The sequence below is a fragment of the Molossus molossus genome, unplaced genomic scaffold (genome assembly GCF_014108415.1).
Source record: "Molossus molossus isolate mMolMol1 unplaced genomic scaffold, mMolMol1.p scaffold_m16_p_13, whole genome shotgun sequence".
Lineage (NCBI taxonomy): Eukaryota > Metazoa > Chordata > Mammalia > Chiroptera > Molossidae > Molossus > Molossus molossus.
In genome coordinates this window covers 62539896-62559200 of record NW_023425348.1, presented here as the reverse complement: position 1 = coordinate 62559200, position 19305 = coordinate 62539896, and the positions used below count along the sequence as shown (strand labels likewise).

The window sequence follows — 19305 nt, the reverse complement described above, 5'->3', positions numbered from 1 at the left end:
TGTGTGCTCCCTAGACTTGGCCACCTCTGTCGCTCAGTGTCCACTCCACCCTCTGACATCTGCATAACATGGGTGCCATAGGCCAGCGTGTTTCTGCAGCTTCTGTGCTCAAGGTGCTTAGCTGCCTGCGACGTGCTTTGGGAACATTAACTTGAGGAAAGCCATTGCTGAGTAGTGTTAGTGTTTAGCGAGTTGCCTGAAAGTGACCGTAGGGCCATTTTTACTCCTCTTTATCAGACTTCCCAAAGCGAGAGAGGGCAGGGCTGTCCGCTCACTTCAATGGTGCCGAAACGCTGCGGGGGTTGTGGTTAGGGAAGGAAAGCATTAGTAGTATTTCCACATCACCTTACGTGCTGAGGTTACAGGGCTTGATGGTGACATCACTGAGCTAGGTAGTTCTACCTGGAGAAGGGACAGGCAGAGCAGGGGGAGGGATCCAACTAACCTCCTTCCACTTCATTTCCTCCTGAAAGCTGACAACTATCTTAACATGCCTGCCTCCTTCCTTCCGAGCCGAACATTCAGTGTCATCCAGCAACATGTCTGCGAACGGAAAACATCAACAGCCTTAGGCACATGGGACAGCAAAGCCGGCTTCCTGACACCCCCGCTGCTTGCTAGCACAGCAGCGGGACAAACCAGGTGTCGGGGTGCGGGGGAGGAGGGGATGGCGAGGAGGGGAGAGGGCAGCATGGAGAATGCAACCACAGAAACCAACGGTGGGCCAACCAAGGAACCAGCAGGCTGACGATGTACCTTGCCAGATGGAAGTGCGTGGGAGACGCAACCAAAATAGCAACAGCAGCGCCATGGATAAGAAATCAAAGCGGCGGCCTCCATACGCTTACAAAGAAAACCTAGGCCGGGTTTGCTGTTATCGCGCCAGCCTGGAATCCAGCCTGAAGGCAGGAAGACCACAGACCAAGCCACTGCCCCAGGTGGGAGCTGCTGCCGTAAGGTTCATACGCAGCATTCAGCTTGCAGGTCAGCCTCTTAAAATGGATCAAACAGAACTCAGCATGGTGGGCGGGAGGAGCCAAGCTCATGGCTTGGAGAACTGGAGGTGCTGGAGCAAAGCATGACAGCAGTCTAACGGCTGGGCTCATGTTGGTAGCAGACACACACCCAGACACACGCACACACCCCGGTGCACGCACACCTGTTGCCTCCCCGTTTGAGCTGTGGATCTGCTTATCTTGGGGCTCTGGCTTAGTGACTGGAGTGCCAGCTGCAGGCCCTGTCCTGCCCCCTGCCCCCAGCCCTGCGACACCACTCACCCAGGCTGGTTGACTCGGTGAGGTTCAGGCTGTGCTGGGACAGGCCCATGGACTGTCTCGGGGAGGCAGAGAGGGACACCTGGGAGGGAGCCCGGCTGCAGCCACTGCCTTGAGACTCCGACTTTAGCCGGTCATTCTCAGCTTTCAGCTTCTCTATTTCACTCTGCGAAGAACAAGTGAGAAGCTCCTTTACTGGGTGGACAGAATGTGAACACGCCTTTTCTGGAGCAGGGATCTGGAAGCCCCCTGCAGGGTGGAGCCGGTAGCCCAGTCGAGGCAGAGCAAGATCCACCAGCAGAGAGATTCACAGGGTTTGCTGCCTTTGCTGTGTACACGAGACCTGTCTGGCGGGGGTGGGCCGTCCGACCTTTCAGAGAGCTGGCCTTTGAAAGGCCCCGGAAATGTTTCCCGAAGTCTGAGGGGTAAGTGAAAAGGAGTCTTATCTAAGAGGTTTGAGCAACTCTGGGTTTGACAGATTTCTTTACTGCAGGACTTCTCAGAGCCTTGAATGAGCTATGAATCTGAGAGGGGCACACAGTGTGCAGCATTTCCCAAATATGTTTGATCGAGGACCTAGCTTTCCTTTCCTTTCACAGTCTCCCATTGAAGGAGTGTTCCATGGAACCTCCTTTGGGAAATGCTGCTTTCCAGTGAGGCCCCATTTAGAAAAACCCACAGAAGTCTTTCATTCTATTTATAAAGAACCTATTATGTGCTAAGCACTGGTGCTGTATCTGGAGAAAGGGAAGCAAAAAAGAATAGCTCAGAAGACCCAAGTGCCTTCAACCCGGGGCAGAAGGTGAGAGGGCTGTACGAACAGACCTGTGGGGTTCGGGCGAGGACCCCAACTCTTCCAGCTGCAGGACTTGGAAAGGCTTCGCAGAGGAAGAGGCGTCAGGCTGAGCCTGACGGGAAGGGCCCCTGTGGTTGTGTAGAAAGACATCCCGGCGGAGGAATGATACGGAACAGGCATTCCTGGGCCTGCCAAGGGAGCGCAGGGGCTCCCTCTGGCTGGTGAGGACGGAGAGTCTAGAGAGTGGAGCTGGTGGGGTGGTGGGCGGGAGACTAAGGGGAAAGGGTCCTGCAGGAGGCCTTGGAGGCAGGTGAAGGAGACGGCGACACGTGCAGGAGGCAACAGCAGAGCCACTGAGAGTCTCACACAGAGGAGAGACAGGGCTACTCGTAGACTTTTAAAAGACAGGTCAGTGTGGATTGAGCGACGTCTCATGGACTGACAGGCCCCGGTTCGATTCCCGGTCAGGGCACATGCCTGGGTTTTAGGCTCAAGTGCCAGCAGGGGGTGTGCAGGAGGCTGCCGATCGATGTTTCTATCTCTCTCTCTCTAAAAAAAAGACTGGTCTTTGAGCAACACGAGGGGCCTGCCGGTAAAGAGAAAGAGGCTAGGAGAGCAGTGGGCTGCCACCAGGCTCTGCACTAGCTCTGGGGTGTGGCGGGCAGCAGCCGCCGGCCAGCCCTTCCCAGGCAGCCTTGGGCTCTGCCCACGCTCCTGGGCTCTCACCTGCATCCTGTTCATGGCCTCCCGGAGCTGGTCTAGCTGGTGTGCAGAGCTGAGGGCTTCTAGGCGGATGTCCGTCAGTTTCATCTCCTTGTCTCTCAGCTCATTCCGCAGCTGCATGACCGTCTCGGCCTCACTGTCCATGCACTCGGAGATTCTAGGGGAGGAAGGAGGTTACTACAAAGGCAGCTCTGAGTGCACCTCCTTTCAGGCCTCAGCTGACCACTGGTCCTTGTCCATCATCAGGTTGGTTCAGCAGGAACCCTGTACAAACAGCTGCCTGGTGACAATACCCAAAACACCTGAAATGCACAGATTTTATGGCTTCTCTACACTCTACACTTCTCTAACTTTGCGGAGCTCTGGCAATCAGAATGGTTTTGTTGTGTGCCTTGTAGCAAAATTTCAATAATCTAAGGACAAACAGAGCCAGCAAAAGGGAGCAGTAACCTTGGGAGTTTGACCCCACCGCCCTGCCAATATGTACACAGCGGGGCCCCTATAATGACACCACATGGCCCTCGAGATCTCACTCACTCAGAGAAACGAGGTCAACTGTTTTAAAGATTAGATACTCCAGGGTCAGGCAGCTGAGGGGGTGATTTTTATTTGCCATAAAAAGAAAGGAACCTAAAGATACGGGTGGATGGAGTCAGCTCTGTTCCTCACTGAAACCCACTCCCCTAAGTGTCTGGGGAGCAACATTCTTCCACCCCCTCCCCCAACACTGCTCAATAAGCTGGCGGAAGGGAAGAGACACGCCTCGGGCAGGGAGCAGAGAGGGTCTCTGACACGGAAGCCTGGAAAGTATGTGGCAGTGTGGTCGGTTGTCTTTCCCAGCTGCACCCTCGGTCAAGGGGCCTGCGGGACTCCGCTGAGCCCCTCTTTCCTAAGAGGTGGTCCTTCTCGGCTGGTTCCTTATGTGCTTCAGCTAAGTTTGTTCTTAGCTAACCTGGCAAGTCGTCACAAAATGGAAGATCATGAAAGTCATGGTGGACTGTAATGTTAGGAAAGACGCTTCTATTAAGAGTAAGTTCGGGGGACGAGAGATCACAGGAGTGAGGGGTGATCCAGAAGAGACAGTTGACTTTCTTGGACTGAAGGGAAGAAAAAAAAAACACCCCAAAAAACAAACGATCCCAAGTTCATAACGTTATGAAGCTGAAGCTGATTATCCCTGAAAGGCTCGGCGGACATGTGATCTCTGCAGCAATAATCACGCGAGTCCGTCCATAAAACCCAAGCCCGGGATCTGGGGCCAAGCAAAACCTGACCTGTACAACGGGTCGCGGGTGTGGAAATGTTACCTGCCAAAGCATACCATTTATAATTGCTAAAGGAGATGTAACTGTACTTCGGGGGCAGGAAGGCTAGAAGAAAAATTAATACTTGAAGAGCCAAACCTTTCTGTGGCTATTTTCTTGACCTGCGCCTGAACTATTCTGATGTGGGAGATACAAAGGCAGCAAAACCACCTCCGATGGTGGAGTTGTCAGAAGCCCAGGAAGCTTCTCCATTTCAAATCTCCTGGAACCGCGAATGGACTCCTAAAATGTTATAATTATTCCCTATGAGTAACTCAGGCCAACAGATTTGAGACTCAGGGCTAGAGGCAGAAATATCTTTAGAAATCAGATCATCGCTTCCCCCCCTCAGCTCTGCACTTTGAATACTCGTGGTTTGTAAGGTTTAACTATAGACCTGCTTTCTGGGGCTTGGGAGTTTGCAAAAGCTGCTTCTTGAGAGGACTCTAGTTTCCCGATTCAAGTGGAGTACAGTCTGAACTAAGTTCCAACGTGACATTCTGGTCTTAGTCAAACGTGCCCTGCACAGATTGCGAAGGCTCCGATGCACTGCAGAGTAGCCGGCTGTGGTCCATGCGGTGTCAGTCAGGCTGTCTGTACCCCACAGCCAGTCACTTAGCTCCAGTCCCCTTCCCGTGGCCTGTACCTTTTTCCTCGAATGCTTTCTCAGCAAGAGAAACGGTAATTTCTCAGCACCTACCCACTTGGAATACAGAGCATGGACAACTTTGCAAAGCTTGCCCAATGAGTCCACAAAGGGAGGCAAACCAAAATGAAGACAGTCTGCACAAGGCCTTCCAGGGCACCCTCCGCATGGGCCGGTTCTCAGAGACACAGGACTGCAAGGCCACACGGGAGGGACGTCCCACAACACAGAGATGACGGGAAAACAAGGACTTCTGCGGCTCTGAGTAGTTCTATCCCTACTGCCCAAGGCAGACCCTTCTCCCTGGTTCCTTCCCGCACCAGACCTCTGTGATGTCACTGATAAGTCACCCCCTGCATGCTGCAGGCACCAGAGGTAAATCTCTTCCACTCTGCCCCTAACAGGTTACCCCAGCACACTCCTGCTATCGTGTCTGGAAGGCAGGGCTGGGGATGCCTCATGTTAACTGTCTTGAGTGGGGAACACTGTCTTCCTACATCGCCATCCTGTTGCCCACAGGGCAGGGCCTTTGCTAGGTTCCGACTCCTCTGCCTCTGGTTTCTTCTTTGAACACCCTTTTACATGGAGATTTGCACATTCTTACAAACCCTTAAGGGTGGAAAGAAGCATTTTTGCTCTCTGCCCACCTTTTGGAAAAGTAAACCCAAAACAAACATCTCCAGTGTGCATGGATGCTGTGGAATGTCCGAAAAGCACTGGAGAGCCAGGAGTCTGCCGCGCCCAATCCCTGTGGGCAAGTGGTTTGGAGGGAGAGATGGTCTCTGGAGTCCTACACGGCTGAGTGCATCCCACTCTCCTCAACCTAGTGGCCACCCAGCAGCACTAGGCCCGGCTAGGACTCCTGCCCCAAACAGTTTCTTCTCTCTGCTTCTGGGTTTCCTCCCCCCTCACTGGCTGCTCTACTTTCTCCTCCTCTAATATCAGAGCGTCCAGAGCTCAGTCCTTGCCCCTCTGGCTCTTCTCCATCTCCATCCAACCCCTTGGAGAAGCCTTCCAGTTTTCCAGCTTTCAACTCCATCGATGGGTGCAGTCTGCCAAATCCACACCCCCACGAACTCTGGGCTGGTTAGCCTCTCCTGGGAATGTCTCCTTGGCGTTGCAAACATTTCCATGTGCTTTCAACTTTTCTTCCAGAATATAACCTAAACCTAGCCAGGACTCACCACTAGCATCAGTCACTCATTCATTCCTCCTAATATTTGAATGTCTGCAAAATCAACCGAGCAGCTCCTTCATGGAGCTTAGACTGTCGAATTCTGTAGGGGGGTGGAGGATGGTGGGGACAAAGGAAAAACAACCAAGAAAAATGTACATAACAGGTCAGTGATATTTGCGGTGGTAATAAACGACATGGGAGTGGGGAGAGAGGATGATGGCTGGTGCTGGCCGGTGGCCCGGGTGTTGATTTTTGCAAGATGCACAGGCAAAGCCTTCCTGAGAAGGTAACATGGAGCAGCCACCTGCAGGAAATGAATACCTTGTGGGATAGTGTGCCAGCAGGGGCCCGGAAAGGGCAGGGGCTAGAGGTGGGGAGTGTGACTGGAGTGTGCAGAGAGGCAGTGGAGGAGGGGCGTGCATGGTCAGCCTCCTCGGTGAGCTCCCCTCCTCCACTCTTGTGCCCGACATAGTCCTTATTCACAAAACAGAGACTGATCTTTGCAAAACACTATTTCAGACCTCACATCCCTTGCTTAAAACTCTCGTCACATATGAACTCAGATGCAGACGGACTTCAAAGCCTCACGTTCTATACTCTGTCTATCTCTGTGGCCTTGCTTCCCACTTGCCCTTCATGTGGCCGCCAAGCTCACCACCCCCCTTTTTCAGACACCCCAGTCCTGTTCCTGCCCTAGGTTCCTTGTGCTACTTATTTCCCAGGTTAGAAGGCTGCCCTGCCCTTTCCCTCCCGGCCACCAACTGCACATCCTCCTTTGCAGGTGGGATGGCCTGAGTCCTGCTCAGTGGACCGTGGGAGGAGGTGCTATGTGTCTCTTCCAGATGCGGCCCATAAAACCCTCCGGAGCATCCTCTGCACTCTCCCCTCCCCCACCTGCTGGCCGGACACAGAGCAGCCAGCAGAGGACTCGGCCCTGTGGGACAGCTGGTCAAGGTGGAAGGAGACTGCATCACCCCGCGGCCGGCCACCGGCTGACGCGCAATCTCCGCACTGAGTTTGGAGTGAACCCGAGATAAACACTCATGTGTAAAGCCCCTGAGCTGCGGGATCGAGTCTGTAACAGCAGCTCGCGTTCCTGACCAGAGAGAACTGAAGGCGGCTGTCCTGTCATGCAGATCTCAGCTGAACTGCCACCTCCTCAGAGGGGCCTTTCCTGACCCCCCGCTAACGTGGCTGCCGTGGTACTCTGTATCCCAACAGCCATTTTCATTCCGAGCATGCGCCCTCGGCACTGTCTCTCCCCCAGGTATGTGGGGTCTACCAGAGCAGGAACTTGATCTGTCTCGTACACTGTGTCACTGGAGCTAAGAAAAGGGGCCGGCACAGAGTGAAGTGCAGAGTGGGAGAAGCCGTCCCCAACCCCCAGGGGTGGGGATCAACATCCTCTTTGGTCTGCAGAACCTCTGGAGAGTGAGTGCCCTGCTCACCCAGGGGAGTACCCAGTCTGAGTCAATAAGGAGAGCAGAGGTGAGGCGTTCCTTTGGCCCTGGTCAGGAAACAACGAAGTGGGAGGCCTGGACCGACGGCATTATGTGACAGCCACAGGCAACGCGTCCTTTATTTAGCCGAGGCACCCTGCACACCAGAGAGGACCGGCATTCTCCATCGTTGGTCTCCTCCTCCACACGACAACACAGGACCCTGGAGTCCCGTCCTCAGGGCTCCTCCCCCGCCCCTGCTCAGGTTTTACCCTGACCCCTAACGAAAGCGCATGTCTCTGCGGCCGCCCTCGTGCCAGGGGCTCCCCGAGGGAAGAGGGCTGCTAATCTGATCAAGTGTAATGACGGCCCCAGCAGGGCCTCACTGGTGGTGGGGTTGCTCAAAGGTCGGGGCCTGTGCTCTGCCTCCTTTTCCACTGCCTGTCTCCCACGTGGTCAGTGCAGCTGGCCTGCCACAGAGACCGGCTCAGTGGACCGTGGGCCGACCCTCTCACCCGCACTTCCTGCTCCCACCGGGTGAGCTGGTTTCGGGACCCCTGTCTGCTGTCTTCAGCAGGCTGGCTGGCTGGGTCAGGGGACTCGGGGGCGCTCCACACACCTGGACTCCTGAGACCGAGGGCGGACGGAACGGGAAGAAGCACGCCCTTCACACGCGGTATCTGACTTGGCCCTCACATGAACCCAGTGAGGTGGACGTAAGGAACCCCATTTTCACCAACGAGGAAACTGAGGTATCTGCTGCCACCCCCCTCGTCTCACTTCAGCGCAGTGGTCATCGGCCCCCAGGCACGGTGGCCCTTTTCTCCCAGGCACTGTCTCATCTGGTGGGTAACTGTCCCCGCAGACGACCTGAGCCTGGTCTCACGGAATCAGCCCCAGGGGCAGCGGTGAACCTTCTCGCTGCTGCAGGAAGCCAGCTGTGCCTCCTCCGCTGACACCTGGGTCTCCCGCCTGGGTCCGTCCCATGCCTCTCCTGACCTGTTCTTGCCCTTAGAATCTGGGCCTGTGTTTTTATTTATTATATATTTATTTTTAATATTTTTTCTGTATTGACTTTAGAAAGGAAGGGGGAGAGAGAGAGAAAGATAGAAACACCGATGAGAGAGACACGTCGATTGGTTGCCTCCCACATGTGCCCTTACTGGGGCCGGGGATTAAACCTGCAACCCGGGTACTTGCCTTTGGCTGGGAATCGAACCAGCGGCCTTTCGGTGCAGGGGCTGTGCTCTAACCACTGAGTCGTACTGGCTGGGGCTCTCTGTTTTTTTAAACGTCCAATTTCTGAGCGCTGACCTCAGAGAGTCAGCACAAGAAAAGGGTAATCACGCTACGCCTTGTCATCCAAATGAATCAGGACTTCAGCAAAAATTGCCAACACTGTAGCACCGTCCTCCTGGCTTAGCAAGACGGCTGCAGCTCTGTTATATCCATCTCTCTTTTCAATCCTTAGGGTAAGTCGACAACCGTTACCCCAACTTGACAAAGAAAGGCAAGCAACGGTTACGCGACTTGCCCAAGGTAAACCTACTAATTAGCCTCCATGACGCGGCCACCAGAACAAAAGCCTGTTTCTTTTCTCTTCCAATCTCCCCAGTCCTAAAGCACCCAAGGGTGCGTGCATGGTCCTATGAAGGCAAGACATCAAGGGTCCCAAGGAGCAGACATATTATAACAGGTCTCCCAGCCACTTCTATCTGGGAGGGCTCCTAAGGGCCAAAGACGTCACTTGACCCCGAAGGACAGACTTACAGAGAGTTGGAGTGTGAGTTCCTCAGCAGTGGCGTGGACCCCGTGGAACCGTTGTGTGGCAACTTTGGCGAGGAAGGCAAAGAAGAATCCGTCATCTCCTCAATGTCTGAATGTGAGGACGCCGACTTGGGGGACTTCTTCTTCCCGAACGCTTGCTTGAAGGAGCTGCGCAACTAAATACACAAGACCATCAGCCTGGCGGGGCTGCACCCAACACTTAGACCTTGGCAGTGCAGGGACATGCAGACAAAAGAGCCATTGATTCTCCCATGTTTTCCTCCCACCAATGAAAAAGGTTCCCAACAGCTCTCTCCAATCAGTGCATTAAGGGAAGAAGAGTTATCTGGTGTGGGCAGCTCAAAGGACTGGACCTGTGGGTAACATTCCATGCCTACTCTTGGTTCAAGACTAGATGCCAACAGCAAGACAGAGCCTGGCTCAGCAGGTGGATGTTGGAGGATGAGGTTACACAGCAACAAAGCAGGATGCTCAGACAAGGCGAGGATGCGCATGAGGTTAGTCATATCAATGGATGGGTTAGCTCGGTATCTGATATCAACAGTCTTGCTTACCTCATTGACCTGCCAGAGAAAATGCAAGCAAAAATAGGGAAGGGGAAGGAAAAAAGACAATTTTTAACAGAGAAAGCCAGTGACAGGAAAAGCTTCGGACTTTTCAGACATGACATGGCTCATAATAAACACCACACACAGAGGAGGTTTCCAGGAAGATCACGAATCTTTCAAAGCATGAGGGGGTACCTTCCTCCATGATGCATGGAAAAAAACAGCAAGTCTGGAGGTCCTACAATCTGAGTTCTTCCAGCTTCTCTGTCTGGTTGAAATGACTGCCCCACCTTCCTGTGCTTATCACCCTTTTGTCTCTTATCAGTCATCTCTCTGTACGTTAATTTTGGGGGAGCATGTCTTTTATTCTCTGCAAGGAAGGCTACGTAGCTGCTGCCACACAACTTGGCTGTACGGCTCTTTGATACCTGCACTAGGAGCTCCTGCTGCCCCCGTCACACCGGAGACAGCATAATGAGCAGGGAATTAGACATCTCCCTGTGTTACTAAAAAAAGGATATTTTAGAGAAATCAATTAACCATACTGGGAAAATGAAACTGGTATATTGCAAGTTCCACAAACCGCGAGATGGATCTAAAAATTCGAATGAGCACAGAAGGAGTTCAAGTACAATGTCGTCTCTGAGAGCCGAGGTAAGCACGGCCTTTTCTAGGCCAAAAAAAAAAAGTTACATCTTGAAAAAAGGTCTTTTAAAAAGTCATCTTCTTTTCCTAAAATCCTTTTTCCTTCTGAAAACACAGTCTGGGCTTTATTTGCCATTAAGACATTCAGAAAACAGGCAATTCTGAAAAAATGAAAGGGGTTTTTCCCCATCAACGTTTCATCCATAACAAAACATATGCCCAGCGTGGGGGTGAACCTACATCCCATGTCTCTCCCATTCCCACCTCTGATCATATTTCCGGAGAGTAGTCATAAAAACAGAAGGATTTGGCACAGAAGCCAGCAACCTAAATCCTTGCCTCTACCTCTGGAGAAATGTCAGGTGGGAGAGGAGATTATAAAATGTGCACAGAATTAAGCTTTGGGATTATTTGCGGATGCAAATGGTCCATCTCTCCCAATTGCAGTGACAACCAAGAGTGACCTCTAAAACAAAGTAAATACGTTTTATTTCTTAAACTGAAGAAAATGGGCAGTCATGAGTTTTCCTAGAAAAGAATTCTCTCTCACCACTTCGATAATCAAATCAGACCACGTTTATCAATAGCGTGTTAGAAAAAGCAACACGTATTAATTGTTCGTTTAAGGCATAGCAAATAAGTTGACTGAAAGCCATTAGTAACGTAAAGAAAAAATCCCGTCAGAACGACGAGAGGGGCACTACACTGGCATTTTAGTTGGCCTCCAGTCCAAGTCATCAATAACCACAATCACTACATTCTTCATGGCTCTCTCACTAGACCTTGCCACCCATCCAAGATAACACAAAGTGAGCGAGAGTGTATGGGATGAATGAGGACATTAACACTGCTATGAAAACACGATGCTGTCAGCATTGACACTGGGGCCCTCTGAGTACTGGCGAACTTCAGATCCACTTGGAGCAAAGACAAGGAGCAGCGATGTCAACCAGAACCCTACTGACTCAACAGCAGAACGAGAGACGGGGTGGGGAGAGAGGAGTGGAATTTCTCCAGGAGGATGGGAAAACTGTTCGAGATGCCGCTGCACAGAAAGTTAAGGAGCTCTGCCCTGGCCGGTTTGGCTCAGCGGTTAGAGCGTCGGCCTGTGGTCCAGAGACCCGGGTTCAGTTCCCGCTAAGGGCGTGTACCTCGGTTGCAGTTTGTCCCCGGCCCTGGATGGGTCGTGCGGGTGGCAGCCACTCAAAGTGTCCCTTTCACGTTGATGTTTCTCTCTCTCTCTCTTCCTCTCTCTCCCTCCCACTCTATCTGAACAAAAAAATGGAAAAATGTCCTCGGGTGAGGATAAAAACATAAATAAATAAAAATAATAAAAAGAAAGTTAAGGAGCTCACTGGGATGGTGGGAATGTGGAGAAACACTGCTTTGGGGACTAGTTCTATTAAACTTGCCATTTTGAGGTCTAACCCCCCAAGTTTAAAACCACTGCTAACATCACCATTATGAAACTTTTACTTATAGGACATGGTCAAAATTTTTCAAAGAGAAGGGTGATCTAAGGCTACCACAGATGACTGTATAAATAAATGGATAAGGGCTATGATTAACAATGGATAATAGTGATAATGCTCCAAAACATACTTCAGAGTTAAGAAGAAACCGCTAAAGAGTAAATTTGTGCCCTGGCCGGTGTGGCTCAGTTGGTTGAGTGTCATCCCATGCCCCTAAAGGTCGCGGGTTCGATTGCTGGTCAGGGCACATGTCCAGATTTCAGGTTCGATCCCTGGTTGGTAGGTATGCAGGAGGCAACTGATTGCTCACACATAGATGTTTCTCTCTCTCTCTCTCCCTTTTCATTGCTCTCTAAAATCAATAAAAACGTCTTTTTTTAAAAAAAGAATAAATTTGCTCTAGTACCTAGAACTTTCTGGCCAACATGTGATGAGGAAGAAAGGACACATTGTGAAATGAAAGATGAGTACTTCACACAAAGTCTCATGAAACAGAAGAACCACAAGGTGATGGTTTGGTAAATCCTAGTGTTTGGCTGAGCACACTACTGATTTTAAAAGAAACCCATCCACAAATGGCTCCTTTGGATCTGCTCCCAAAGGTCTGTGTTCTGAAAGTTAGAGCTAGCCCGGGGTTTATCTGGGGGTCACCGGTTCTGAGATTGGCTCTGTTTGTCAGTACCCACGAGAGTCTTTGGATGTACACTCACCCAATTCTTTCTCTTCTTTTTCTTTGAATCACTTTCTATGTTGCTGCCCACACTGGAGTGGCTGGTGGCGCTGTTGATGCTGGAGACGCTGTCGGAGGAGTGCTGTCTGCGGATGCGGAGGTCTGCAGACTGAGAGGTGCCGCTTCCTGCAGACCCAAGGCAGGTGTCAGCAGCTGCTGCGTGAGCCCATTCCTTTGTCCCAGGAATAACCCTCCCACCCAAATCCACACACTCGAGAACCACTAGGTGTCTCCCATCAGGCATCCCCTTCTGTTCCTTGCTGCTGTTATTAAGGTTCTTGAGCAAGTAGGCGCTATACTGTTTGGTGGATTAAATGAGGGCATACTCTGGCTCTCCCCACTTTACATATGTACCGGGAGGCTCAGAAAGAAGTCCCCCAACACCAGCTCTCTTCAGCTTTCGACAGGCGCTAAGGTGAGTTTTTTGAAATGTGCCGATAGTCACTGATCTTTTTAGCGCCCCCTCCTGGCTGTGTGAGCCTGCTTTCATCCCCCTGCCCATGTCCTCTCAGGGCTATTCCCTCTCCCGGGAAAGCTCTTTCCCTCCACCCTGCCTGACCAGCTCTTGCTAACCCTTCCCATGTCAACTCCGTCAGGACACCTGAGGGCTGAAACCACAGTGGTACCAGAAATAACATCGACCGAAACGTCAGTGACTCCAAACTGAAGTCTGCAGACCCGCAGCCTGGTTTCCAAGGGCACCAGTTTCAGAGTCAGACAGATGGGTTCTAGTCCCCCTTCTACTTCTAACTACTCTCGGCAAGTGACTGTGGCCTCTGAAACTCAGTGTTTTCTCATCAGCCCACTGCGGAGAGGACCAGTGTCACACGCATGAGGGTTGTGGAAAGAACGGGACATCATTAATTAAAGAACTGAAACACAGTGAGTGGTCCCTCAGTGTTAGCTATCACTATGACGAAAAGTACTACTGTTAATGTCATCATTGCAGGAGGTAACGGCCTCATGCCCACGTTGTCCCCCAAGTAAGAGACACAAGGATAAAGTGATTCACTCAGAAATATTTTCCTGGACAAACACGAGATGAACCCATTTCTGGTTGTCCCACATGTAAAATACCAAACATTTAGTGAAGATAAGAGCTATGAAATATTTGACACTTTGCCAACGAAAATAAATTTTCTTCTATCTTTGAGATACATCAGAGCAGAGGAGGAGATAGAACAGCTCTCTTCCCAGAGGGCAGAAGGAACTGGATGGAGTATTTGCCTTCCAGGACCTGTTCCAACCAACACGGACCCCCACCCTCGGGCAGGCAGGTCGCATCATTCCTCATCAGGGGAGGGCTCCTAGGGGCAGCGTGAGTCTGAAGGCTGTGTCTGTCCCTTTACCTTTGCAGTTGAGCTCCGGTGTGTTAATTACCCCATTAATAGCAGCCTGGGCAGCTGCGTTCTGTTTCTTTAGCAACTCGATGGTTTTTCTTAACTCATTCAGTTCTGAATCCTGAGGGGCAGAAAAGAAAAATATTGGTTCTCCTAACACCCTTCTCTGTACAGAGTCCACCTGCAGTGCGAGAGCCAACAGAGGACGGCAGGGAGTAGAGGAGTTCCCGGAGACCTTTGTCTCAAACACGAGGTTGGGTCTGTTTTCAGCCTGTGGACAGGAGCACTTGCAAACAGCAGGACTGGGGCTACGATATCTGTCACGGACAGTCACCACCTCCCCATCGAGGCCATATTTTCACTCAACAGGCCTAGTTTTTACAATGCAGTTCCAGCGGTTCAAGAAGTACACTAAACTATGCAATTATCTGGAATGAAAGAGGTATGATTTTTAGGCGCGTTAACTCCAAGGGAGTGAGGGGGCCCCTTCTGCTTTACCTTCTGCTCAGCCGTCATGGTCAAACTCTGAAGCCTGATTGTCATGTTTCCAAGACTCTGTTCGAAGGCTGCCACGAGGTGAGCCTGGAGGGGGAGACACGCCTGATCACATTACCGTGTAAGGTACGCGTGCCTAAACGGTCTAGGTCTTAAAAAAGGTGGAAATCCTCACAGGCCATGTGAGGCAGCCCCGGTCTAATTCTTGCGCCTCTGGAGCCCCCTGCCCAGCACTCTTTGGGATCGAGTTCCTGCAGCTTCTCAAGTCTCAGAGGCCTCACGCTCTTCCCACCCAGGGCCTTTACGCGTGCTCTCCCTCCGCCAGGGTGCTCTGGCCCCAGCTGCCCCACTGTCTAATTTTTGCATATCCTTCTCAAGGGGTCTGAGCTCTTGCCTTTATGACAGCCCCAAATTGGGTTGGTTCCCTCATGTTGACACCCAACAGCACACTGGACGGCTGCTTTGTGCTGTCACATCAAAAAGCCATGTACTCTTGTGATTGCTGATTGACATGTCTGTACGACACAGCAGGATGACCCGTTTCATCCGACACCAAGCTCACAGAAGAGGCTCATATTGAGCACGTGTGTAGAATGAATGGTTGGCATATTTTGCTTGTTATAATCCTAGTTAATAAAAAGTCACTGAAAGGCCCATCTGCTACCCCTTGAGAGAGCCCCTCCCCTGTTCCCCCAGGGAGTGCGACTTTCCCCGAGCTCCCTGCACTTTTATATACCTTGGCTAGAATGTGGCATCAGACGCACCATTCTTTTATATATTACTAAGACATTTTTAAAAAATGCTGCCAATTATAATTAAAATATGCATCCACTTTTCAAAGATGGTAAAATGTGAAAAAAAGTATATCTTAGAATTGAGAAATATGTTTTCCTGTCTTCCCCCTTCTCTGCAACCCTCTTCAAGGGCAAGATGTAACCTGGTGTTCCAACACCAAGCCTCCTTCCTTCTTCCTCAGAGTAGCAGGTGATATACTGATGGGTTGACTGAGGATCCTGATAATATCGTTAAAACCAAGAATAAAGAATGGAAAAATCATCTAAGCCTACTGGTCTCAGTTTCTTCACCCATAAGTGGGAGCAATATATATTTTCCTCCCAGGGTTTTTATGACCATTAAATGAAACAATATAGGTGAAGATGGTCTCTAAACTGTTAAGGAATTATGAAAGGACGTGGTCTGGGAATGAGAAAGGGACAAAAGATACGACCAGACCCTGGCTGGTTTGGCTCAGGGGCTGGAGCATCGGCCCGCTGACCGAGGGGTTGCAGGTTTGATTTTGGTCAAGCACACGTACCTGGGTTACAGGTTCGATCCCCAGCCCTGGTCAGGGTCATGCAGGAGGCAACCAATCCATGTGTCTCTCTCACATCATTGTTTCCGTCTCTCACCCTCTCTCCCTTCCACTCTATCTAAAAGTCAATGGAAAAATATCCTCGAGTGAGGATGAACAAAAACAAAACAACAACAACAAATACTACCAGAACATAGGAGTAGGGAAATCAAGAAAGGATTGTCAGAGAGGGGTGGGTAGATACACAGAGGAATCCAGGAAGACTGCAAAGGACCAGCAGGACACTTGAGAGTCTTGGGAGAAGTTGAGACTTGATCATGTTGGGAAAGTTCTGGAAGACGGGTGATGTACATAGTGAAGAGTAAAAGCTGGACAGTGACTGGGTAGGGGAGGGGTCATTGCCCCGGGCTGTGAGGAGGGCCAGGAGACACTGCAGCTTAGAAAGGAGAGGTCTGAGCAGTGAGTCAGAGGCCTCTGTCCCGAGATCTCATCAAACGGGAACAGTTAAGAAGATCATCCCAGATCAACGCTGAGTCTTTTTTCCAGCAGCCTAGGGAGTAGGGCTACTTGTCACAGAAATGCGAAGTGGACTAGCCAGTTTCTGATTGCACACCCTCTCCCTCTTAGAAATCAACAAAATGCCTTTGCATTTTAAAATAGAGAGAGATACTCTTGGTTGCCCTGGAGAATGTGGCAAAACCAAAGCCAGTTTGGTTCAAGACAGTCGCATAGTGTGTGAAGGAAGCAGGCCAGGGCATGGAGGTGAAAAGGAATGACCGCTGGCCTTGCCTTTCAAAGGCGTGGCAAGGTCAAATGTAAAGGACTGAACTTCCAATTATTTCAAATCTTTGATCCCCAGCCATGATTCTATTCGCGGGCATTCGTCTTTTTCATTCAGTGAAAAACAAATCTGAGCCCCGTGAAGACTGCTGGCGAGAAAGTGTTTTTGCAAAGCTCACGAAGAAACCGCATTTGCGCTGAAGGACCAGCGGGTGGATTTTGCTGGTGACGAAAGGACGGACTCTGCGTCACGCACGCAACCATGGGCTCGGGCCGAGGCTGCTGCGAGCCTGCGTCGGAGCCACACAACGGCCTTCTCATCCAGCACCACCCTCACAGTCCCAGGGAAAACAAACACAAGTGGTAGAAAAACACCCAGAGAAGGTGGCTTTGAGTAGTCTGTCCTAGAAAAACAAACACAGCTTGGCCCGTGAGAGAGAAGCAGACAATAAAACACGTTAGCGCTGCTGTGGTGTGTGTAAGACTAAATATTGACTTTAAAACAATACTGGGTCCTGTGGCTTTTGGGAGGGGGAACATGCACTTTTAGAACCACAGTGTTGTTGGGGCCTCACGGACTCTCCTGGCATGGACAGCAGGCTCCCCATGGCCCGGAATGAGGTCCCGCGGAGCATGAGGTCGTTGGAAGAATGAACCCAAGTTCATTCTAAGTAAGTTACTATTTTTTGATGAGTGGGGGGCAACAATTGACAGATAGAATTCTTATCTAGGGGAGCAGTTCTGAACTTAGGAGGGGGGTTTCTGTCAAATCTCATTTATTCGAATTATACCCAGGACACCTTGGCTTCTTGGGTCTGGGGTCGGCTCTGGATTCAAATGGTGACCCAGGTCAAGAGTCCACCCTCCGAAAAAGACCTCTGCTGCTTTTCTGAATAAGATCTAAGCCTCGAAATTCAGACCTCACATCAACTGATGTTCTTTCATAGCGTTACTGATAGTGAACGAGGTAAAGAAAACAAAGAAGGATCACAAAACATACAGTGGCCTAGCATGTTAGGGTTTCAGAAAAAAACATCTAAGGCTTTTAGAAATGTGAGAGAACACAGGAAAATGACTACACGTGACCGCAGCCACGGAGTACTGAGCTTGCATTCAAGGGCCGGCACTGTGAGGCATTATGGGCAGATTCGAAAGAGAAATGGTTTCCTTGAGTAGACTCAGGCTCAAGCTAGGAATTACCTGGGCAAAAACTCCAGGTAAATATTAATTCGGAGTACTGACTCAGCGTCTTGGTCCAAGAAAGACAACCTTTTGAAATTGCTTTTTGCTTTAGCATGTGAGGGGGTCACGCAGGTTGCTTTCTGACCGGCGTGCACATGTGTATTTGTGGACTCCGGCTGGGCTGTACACTCCTGGGTAGGAAGCCTGGCCCTGGAGGCATCTTAGCACCTTCCAAGCCTCAGGCTCTGCCTTCTGGGCTTCAGCCCTGCAGCAGGAGTCCATGGCACTGGTCTGATGGGGTGGGAGATCTCAGTCTCTAACTCCTCTGATTCTATAACTGCATGACAATCAGGGGAGCTTCCTAACAGCAAACCGGACCACCTCACAGCTCTGCTTAAACCTCACTGAGAAGGCTCTACTAACTTCAGAACAAAGCCCAACATTCCCACCTAACAGCTGAGAGCCTCTCTGATGTGCCCTGACCACTGCCTTTCATCGATGCCTCCTTCCTTCTCCCTCCCGCCCTGCCTCTTTTTCTCATGCCCCTCCCCTAGACAGTGTCCAGCAGCTGTCACCTCCTCCTGGAAGCCTCTCCTAACCTCCTCCTACCCCACCGAGACTAAGTTAGATGCTTCTCCTACATATTCCCAAACCTTTTCCCTTTATCTCTCTCATAGCAGTTATCATAGCAAAACTGTTTTGTCTCTCTGCTGCATCAGACAAAGAACACTAAGATGACAGTGACTGGCTTGCTTTGCCGTTGAACCCACAGTGCCTGGGGCACAGTTGGCACTTAAACAATTGCTGAATTGAATGCTGGTTGGCAGTGCCCCCTGAACACGTAACTGTGTACATTATAATTATACAGCAGTCAGCTATTTATTGTGGAAGCTTAGACCCCCCCCCCTCCCCTTCCTCCTAGGATGAAAATTTTCAAAAAGAGGAAGGGAATGGAAATGAACATTTCTGAGCACATAATACATTCCAGGTACTGACCACAGGGCAACCCCGAGAGGTATCATCATCGCCCATCCTGCTGAGGAGGACCACTACAAGCTCAGAGGCTGAAGAACTTGCCCAAAGCACAGAGCCCGGGAGTGTCACGCCCTGACGAAAGCCCGGGTCCTGTTTGTTACACTGCCCCGCTTGGCCCACGGCAGGGCTCAGAAGGGAGCCGTGGCCGCCCCCCTCCTGGTGGCTACTGCCCTGTCCATACTCACATTTGCTGTCAGCTGGGTGGTCAAAGCTGACACCTTTTCCTGGGAGGCATCCAGCTCCCGCCGCAGTTTACGAATCTGAAGGGGACAAGGGACACGGTTACTTGCGTGGGGAGTCCACCTCCAGGTTGAGCGGGGTCAACTACTTGAGGAGGGTGAAAGCGGAGGTCCGAGCAGCAAACTGGCCCTTACCTCTGACTGGCACTTCTCTTCGGGCTGCAAAAGAAACACAAGCAGATCAGGGAGCTGCGGAACGAGGGCAGCGCGGCCCAGCCTTGGGGAGCACCGCCTTTGCACCCTAAGTCTGGAAGACCTATTCGTTTTTTCCCTGGTGTATGTTTCTGGATAAACGGGCTCAATTAATTTGATCAACTGAAAAGGCCCCAAACAGTACACTGCTTTAAGAACTCAGGAAGAATTAGAACACTCCAACCGCT

At 51.0% G+C, this 19305-nt stretch overlaps 1 protein-coding gene across 3 annotated transcripts in view; it reads right to left on the bottom strand.

The window, feature by feature from the left end:
• The window catches only part of NAV2 (neuron navigator 2), a 375174-nt gene that overhangs the window by 23557 nt on the left and 332312 nt on the right, over positions 1–19305 (bottom strand). For 2 of the 3 annotated variants that reach the window (XM_036258163.1, XM_036258161.1), the window contains 10 exons: positions 19061–19084; positions 18872–18946; positions 14381–14464; positions 13892–14003; positions 12523–12668; positions 9702–9710; positions 9130–9302; positions 2797–2950; positions 1278–1440; positions 446–543 (listed from right to left, as the gene is read on the bottom strand). In XM_036258163.1, coding sequence (XP_036114056.1) covers positions 446–543; positions 1278–1440; positions 2797–2950; positions 9130–9302; positions 9702–9710; positions 12523–12668; positions 13892–14003; positions 14381–14464; positions 18872–18946; positions 19061–19084 — 1038 coding nt within the window. The remainder of the gene's footprint in view (positions 1–445; positions 544–1277; positions 1441–2796; positions 2951–9129; positions 9303–9701; positions 9711–12522; positions 12669–13891; positions 14004–14380; positions 14465–18871; positions 18947–19060; positions 19085–19305) is intronic. The other variant, XM_036258164.1, reaches the window with a different exon arrangement.